At 48.4% G+C, this 7,714-nt stretch overlaps 1 protein-coding gene across 1 annotated transcript; it reads right to left on the reverse strand.

Moving 5' to 3' along the window:
- Positions 1–254: 254 nt before the first annotated feature.
- B4GALT2 (beta-1,4-galactosyltransferase 2) lies at positions 255–7,402 on the reverse strand. Its single transcript, XM_056845519.1, has 6 exons — positions 7,048–7,402; positions 4,452–4,687; positions 3,898–4,088; positions 2,902–3,024; positions 1,664–1,768; positions 255–553 (listed from the first exon to the last, which is right to left on the reverse strand). The coding sequence occupies exons 1-6, from the start codon at positions 7,355–7,357 to the stop codon at positions 403–405; spliced, it is 1,116 nt and encodes a 371-aa protein (XP_056701497.1). The 5' UTR covers positions 7,358–7,402; the 3' UTR covers positions 255–402.
- Between the last annotated feature and the right edge of the window lie 312 nt (positions 7,403–7,714).

The raw sequence follows: 7,714 nt of genomic DNA on the forward strand, positions 1-7,714 counted from the left end.
TCCCTAAGAGAGACAGCCCTGCAAAGAGTTCAGGGGAAGGGTGAGCTCTGGCTGAGGCGTAGGGAGGGTTAAAGACCTGCTCAGGCTTCCTCTGTTCTTGGCAACTTCCAAGCATGAACGGGGCCTGACTGTGCCCAAAACCCCCACACTGAGCCAGGCACCGTAAAACACATTCATCCCCCAACTGCTGAAGGGCACTGTGGAGAACTGACTAGTGAGAGGAAGGATGGGGTGCAGCCACAGGCTGGGGCAGGGCAAAGATGTCACATGGGCCTTTCCCCATCCCCACGAAGGAGGCAGGCAGGTCCTACGAGCCAGGACACAGTCCTCTGAACCAGTCAGGGCTGGGATCCACACAGCTCCTCATGCATGGGGCCATGGGTAGGGCCAGGCAGCAAAGAGTCAACCCCTAGGGGGGCGTGGTGGTGGACGTCCAATCTCCACAGTTACATTGGTGTACATGGGATGGCTAGACACCTCCACCAGGTGATACTGCAGTGAGCCGATGCCATCACGTTTCATGGTCACCTTGGTATTCTGGATCTTCGTGAACCTGCCAGGACAACCAAAAAGAACATATTACAATGCATGAAATGGAAGATCCAAAGGTTGCTCATGTCATTTGGAAGGATTCCGTCGATGCTTAGAAATCTCCAGTCCAAGTACATGCATTGCATGAGAGTCTGCCATATTATTTAAAAAAAATTATGCAACTTTTCCAGCACAGAAAACACTTCACAATTCTTATCTCATTTACACTGCATGGGAATATTGAAATTAAATTGCTTCTTTTGAATGCGCAGTGAGAACCACGGGTAACACAATTATAACCAAGATGTAGAGGAAAGAGATAAAAACAAGAATGCTGTCGAATGACATGCTGGGTTGGCAGACACAGGCACAATGGGAGTGCCGTGAATGGTGACTCCATTTAGAGCACCGAGGCAAACAGGAAGTTAGGACATTGCCCCCCTGTCATTTTGGGCTGTGGCAGCTCTATTGTCACTCAAAGTGCCATTAAGGAGGGATAACAGTATAGCCAGCAGCAGCCAACACATGCCTTGTAAAGTGGTCTAAATATTTTGATGCGTGTACCTTCCTTGTTCCCTGACTAGCACCAAAAGAGCATAGGTTTCTTTTATCATGTGTTGACTGGCTAAGTGCCGCAAATAAATTATCTATCTATCCACAGGTTTCTCAAACACATCTGGTGCAGAACCATGGTTATTACACTGGGATTCTGATCCACATCTGACAAAGGGAGCTTTGACTCTCAAAAGCTTATATCCTGAAAATCTTATCGGTCTCTAAGGTGCTACTGGATTAAAATCTAGCTGATCCACATCTGTTGTTCTTGAGAGTAAATGTCTGAGGGACAGCTGGGAAACAGGCGGAGGTGGCAGCAATATTGCACACCAGTGCAGAATTCCTGTGGTGGGAAGGCTGCTGAAATTGAGCTCGTGGATGTTCTGTGGGAGTACATGTAACTGTTTGGCACCTAGTTCTTAGCTGTACGGTGTGAGGATGCTACAACAGGAAATTTCTCTCCCACTGAGATTCAGCTTGTGGGTGGAACAAGAAGTGGAAGACTATGCAGAAACTTTGCGGGAGCTCACCACATAGCTGACAAAGGGCTACACAGAGCCAAGAAGCTCTTACTCACCGCTGGGGATTGGGCTCATTGTGCCGGTCACGCTCATGCTTGATCATGCGATAGCGCCCAATGCGGGCATCAGGACGTGACACTTTCATGCCATTAAGCGAGATCCTGTGCAAAGAGAAGTTACAACTCAGGAATCAGCAAAGTGCAGCTTTTATTCTGGGGTATAAGTCCCCTGTGAAAGCACCGGGTCATTCCTGACCCATGGAGTGACGTCACATCCTGACATTTACTAGGCAGACATTGTTTACGGGGTGGTTTGCCAGTGCCTTCCCCAGTTATTTTCCCTTTACCACCAGCAAGCTGGGTACTCATTTTACCAACCTCGGAAGGATGGAAGGCTGAGTCAACCTTGAGCCGGCTACCTGAAACCAACTTCCATCAGGATCGAACTCAGGTCATACCACCCACAAAATCAGAAATTAATCCACCACCACCCATTACCCTCAAGGCTTTCAGGACCCACTGCCTTGATCCAGGGCCAGCTCACCACCCAAATGCCTGCTTGAAGGGCCAAAGCATCAGAAGGTGACAAGATGAGAAGAGGGGGATGGCTGTGGTTTGTGCCCACTGGCACCTCCTGAACCCAATTTCTCTGAACACATGAAACTGCCTTATACTGAATCAGACCCTTGGTCCATCAAAGTCAGTATTGTCTACTCAGACCAGCAGCGGTTCTCCAGGGTCTCAGGCAGAGATCTTTCGCATCATCTACTTTTCTTGTCCCTTTAACTGGAGATGCCAGGGATTGAACCTGGGACCTTTCGCATGCCATGCAGATGCTCTACCACTGAACCACAGCCCCTCCCCCGAGGGAGACTCCAGGTCCAGGGCAGACTGCAGAGATACTGCCCCTGTGTAGGGGTGGCATGGACAGAAGGCTCTCCCTCCACACCCAGCCATTTGTACTGCCCTGGACTCAGTGCAGTGGCACAGGAGAACAGTGCCTGGGAAATGGCTGGAGCAGCCCTGCACTGATCACAGTCTTCCATTGCACTCTCTCTGTGTTGTGCTCTTGAATGGATGCCAGCCTATGCCTTCCACTGTATATTTGGGGACTTAATTATTGCATGTCAGCAGCTGTAGTTTCCACAATACCCCAAATTCCAAGAGAGAGGCACTGGCCCCTCCAATCCACACATCCCAACAGACACCAAATGGCAAACAGGCAGTGTAGCTACTGAAACCAAGAATTCCAAAGGGGGGAAATTTGGCTTGGCTTGCCCCAGCCTTTCACACACCGGTTAAAGATGTCGTCATCTTCCCCACCCCAGCCCCAGTACTCGTTAGGGAAGCCATTGATCTTCAGAAACTGTGTCTTGCTCAGGCCAGAGACGCCTCCAAAGTAGCCTGAGTATGGCAGCCTGTAAGGGACAAGAAGGAGAGAGACAGAGATCAGGAAAGAACTCAGCTGCACCGAACCAGGATGATCCAGCTAGCCCTTAGTCACAAGTCAGACAGATACCTCAGTGATGTAAAGCCATTGCTCACTGCTTCTTGTTTCCCTTACATCCTCCACTTTCTTCCTCTTAACTGAGCTATAAGGTTTCATTTTACACGTGCAGTTTTACCTTGCATACTGTGAGACATGAGAAAGTGCTTTAGAGCATGATAACATTAAAGTGGTGAACATGCCTGATTTTTCTATGTGTCATGAGCATATGGGTTTTGAAAATTCTATTCCAAAATGCATCAATTCCAAGTAACTCTGTAAATGCTTTGGAGAAACGCAGCACTGGGTTAAAAAAAAAGAGGAGGGTTCCTTAACTGCTTCCCAATCCCAAATGAAAGAGTTTCATAAGCTTCAAAACCTTCACAGGCCCAAGCCACAGGGTATGTAAGCACACACTGCAGGAGGGATACTCCTATCCAAGGAGTCTCCAAAGGGGTTTAGTTTTAAGTATGCTACATTAGCAGGGTATGTTATGCATGTATAAAAAAGGGCAGATCCCTCCTGTCGGTTTCTTACCTTCCCATCACTGGCTTCTGAACAATTTCAAAGGACCACTGGTGTCTCAAAACGGATCAAAGTGCGCTAAGCCAGACATTGAATCTCCAATTAATGGATCTCACGTAGAGGGGCTGACAGAAGACGATTAGGCTGACAAAGTCTGTTGCATGAGCCATTGTTACGACTCAGTATATGGTAAGGCAGCCGCTGGAGTGGCCTGGTGCAATTCCCAACACAACTCGATGCATTAGAGAGCATTTAGAAGAGAGCCATCCAGTACACTTACCGGAAACCAAACTTATCCATGGCAACAGCAAAGTGCCGAGGCTGCTCATAACAACGATACAGATTCCGATCATCCATGGGCACAAGATCAACATCGCTGAAGATGAAGCAATCATAGCTCTCATCATCTCGCAAGGCTTCCAAGAAGCCTACATTCAACAGTTTGGCTCGGTTGAACGTGTCTTCACCAAACTGCAGGGAAAGATAATCAAGGACAGGGTCACTCCACAGAGTGTTCCCTTGTTATGCTTACCTAGCCAATCTGGCCTCCTCCTTGTTACTTTTTGGTGCGGAGAACATTCCACATTGTCCTACCTTCCTTAATTGTTTTTCATCAAACAGCAAGCTTTTGCAAAATGTGACAGGAAAAAGATCCCACTGGTAACTGATATAAGGTGCAAAACAACTCACACTTTGCCTTCCATAAACGTTTCCACCTCCAGTTAGGTCAGAGGGGTCCATGAAGAATGAACTCATAACAGGACCTCCCTAACAGACTCACCTGCACTACACTAAGCCCAGCCATCACCACCCAGCAGCATTAACCCCACATACCTGGTTAATGATGTAGATGCCATAGGACACCTTCTGCCGTCGAAGAATGGGGTGCAGGTAGTGCAGCCAGTACTTGAGGTGGTGCTCACGGTGCCTGAAGGGGATGAGGATGGCCACCTTCTGGCGAGGCACACAGTCTGGGGGTGAGTATTTGCCGCCCTCTTGCACATCTGGGTTCTCCCGCTGCACCCGCTCCATGCTCATGGGAGAGCTGAACTCAATCAGGAGCCGGCCCACTGCAGGAGAAGGGAGTTCATTATCTGTGCCTTGGCCACCCAGGACCAGCACAGCCTCCTGGCCTGCACACCTCCAACATGCAAACAGGCACTCTCATTACAGGAACCCATGAAGCTGCCATATACTGAATCAGACCCTTGGTCCATCCAAGTCAGTATTGTGTATTCTGACGAGAAGTGGCTCTCCAGGGTCTCAGGCAGAGGTCTTTCACATCACCTACTTGCCTAGTCCCTTTAACTGGAGATGCCCGGGATTGAACCTGGGATCTTCTGCATGCCAAGCAGATGCTCTACCACTGAGCCACAGGGGGCAGAGTATTGCCCAGAAAAACTTCAGCCAAGGAACCCAAGAATGCAAACATGTATCAGGGATAGAAGCAGAAAACAGAAAACGCACAATTAAGCCCACAGGTTCAAACAAAGCCCTGTATAGCTTCACAACCAACTGCAGGTTACCCACTGATACAACTGGCTCAGAATTGTCCTGACACAAGGCAGGATCAGCACCACTCAGAGCAAGCATGGCATAGGAAAAGAGCAGGATGCAATCACCGACATTTATTAAGGAAAGCCTCAGTGACAGATCACATGCTTTGCATACCAAGTATGCCAGGTTCACCCCCGGCATCACCAGTTAAAGGATCTTAGGTAGGAGATGTTGGAGGGAAATCCTCTCTCTGCCTAAGAACCTGAAGAGCCACTTCATTAGAACAGACAATACCGCGCTAGACTGGCCAAGTCGTTCATGTGGTGGCATTTGCCATACCCAATACAGGACGATCAGCAGGGCCTGGCAGCATTCATTCACATCTGGAACAGTAGCAAGACAGTCTGATGCTGGCTGACACTACCTTGGTAGGCAAGAGAGGGAATGTCCTCCCCCTTCGGGCTTGCCTGGTGCCTTCCCTACATTTTTCTGGTACCTGGATGAAACAATTCTCCCCCCACCCACACACACCCCACCCCACCCCAGGCTTTTAAGTAGGGCTTGATATTTTCTATTGTTTTTACAATCTGTTTGTAGTCTCAGGACTGTTATGAGGATCATTTAGGCTGCCAAATGTTTTATGATCTGAGTTTTTATGTGCTTTTATGCTTCTGGGGGTTTATTTGCTGGTATTTAATAGTTGTTAATTCCAATGCTTTTGTTTTTAGCTGTCATGTTGTGATTCATCCTGAACAGGTCTCTGAAGAGGCAGCATATAAATGTTCTAAATAAATATAACCATTGACTCAGTAGCTGAGAAGGGAAAATCCTTTGCAATCCTGTCAAGTCTGGCACATGTTCTCCATGCCACTGATACTTTGTCCTGAGGGCACATGTTCTCCATGCCACTGATACTTTGCCCTGAGGGCACATGTTCTCCATGCCGCTGATACTTTGTCCTGAAGGGAGGTGGGAAGAGGTGGTCTACTTAAATTGTTTTAAATTTATAAAATATATATTTTTAAAGGAAGAGGTGGTCTACTTCATGCATTCATTAGAAGGGGTCACCTGAAGAGTAGGCTAATCCCTACGCCCAATGCTAAAGCATGTCGGAAGGCTGAGCAGATCCTGAGCCTCTTCCACGGCTATTTGTAGCCCATACACCAAAAGTAAGACCTGGGAAATTAGCCTTTTCAATCACAAACCCAAACTGCAAACGTTCGAGTCCACTGTTTTGTCTGAAAAAAATGTCCAGTGGCTGGGAAATTCCCCACCACTATGGCTGGGAACCTCATAGTCGTGACTTTGAGCTGCTAAAAACATTGGATTGGAGATACTCAAGTTCTGCACAGAATAGGTTATGCAGTATTGCATAATACTGCTTGGTTTTTCACAGAATTTGTTCTATTTTGGTAAAGATGGGGTGGATTAAGATGTGAAGGAAGGAGGTGGCATGTGGCCTGGGAGGGACAGAGGGTGTAAGAACATAGGGACCAGGAACTCTGGGAAGTGATAAGGAGCCCTCAAGAGTAGAAAATTCCATCATCTAACCATAAAATATGTCACACAAACCACACTTTACTTTGCAAGTCTCAAAAAACTCGCCCACATATTTTCACAGTTTCCTCACTACCATGAAGATCACATTCTCTACTAGACGTCATATTCATGATGCAACACATTGCCTGTCCTGCAGATTCCCAGATGTTCTGGTTCCTTCCTCTCTCCTCTGCTCAAAGCTAGAGGAAACAGAGATGAAACCACAGGTGGTAACCAGGCAGAGACAAACTCAGGAGATCTAATGCTGGCTAACCACTGAAGAGGCTGATTTGTGGTGGGGGTAAAATACCCATGCACAAGAACAGGCGGATTATATAGGGCAGGCACAGAACTTCAAGGGCTCATCTGCAGTAAGACCAAGCTGCAGACTCACCTAGGCCAGGAGGCATCTCCGGGCAGGGTGGTAAGGGCTTCTCGGTGATGGTGCTGTTGCTGCTGACAGACTTGGCACTGGGGGCTGGGAGCTCAGGGCCCAGAGGCCCGGCAGTGCTGTTGGGCCGAGAGATATTGACATACGGCAAAGTGCGGGAGGCGTTGCGCACATTGAAGCGACTGAAAAAGTCCAGGCGCTGGGCATAGACATCAAAGTAGAGGATCATGATGATGAGGAAGTGCAGCAGACACAGGAGCAGTACAGCTTTGCAGATCCTCTCCAGGGTCACCCCCACCAGCAATCTGCTCATCTTCTGGGCACAGGCTGGCCAGCATCAGGGGGGGTACAGCATAGGGGGCTCTGGACCAGGCACCGAGCCTATTGGGGGGAAAGAGAAGGGAGTCAGCAAACACACCTTCCCCACCAGAAATGGCCAACAACCTCCAAAACACCCACCCCTTCCTGTGATTTCTTGACCTTTCTAGCCTGATCCCGACAAATAATCAAGTTGACAGCAACTTCAAGACATCACTCTTTAAAGGGAGAGTACTATTTGTTAAGAGGAAGCAAGTGTTACCCCTCTCACTACCCACACATTCCCCCCACCCAGTTGTGACAACATCTGCTCTTGAAAGGAAGCTGCCATCTCTCCCCTACCCTTCCCCAG

The sequence above is a fragment of the Euleptes europaea genome, chromosome 2 (assembly GCF_029931775.1).
Source record: "Euleptes europaea isolate rEulEur1 chromosome 2, rEulEur1.hap1, whole genome shotgun sequence".
In the NCBI taxonomy this organism is placed as follows: Eukaryota; Metazoa; Chordata; class Lepidosauria; order Squamata; family Sphaerodactylidae; genus Euleptes; species Euleptes europaea.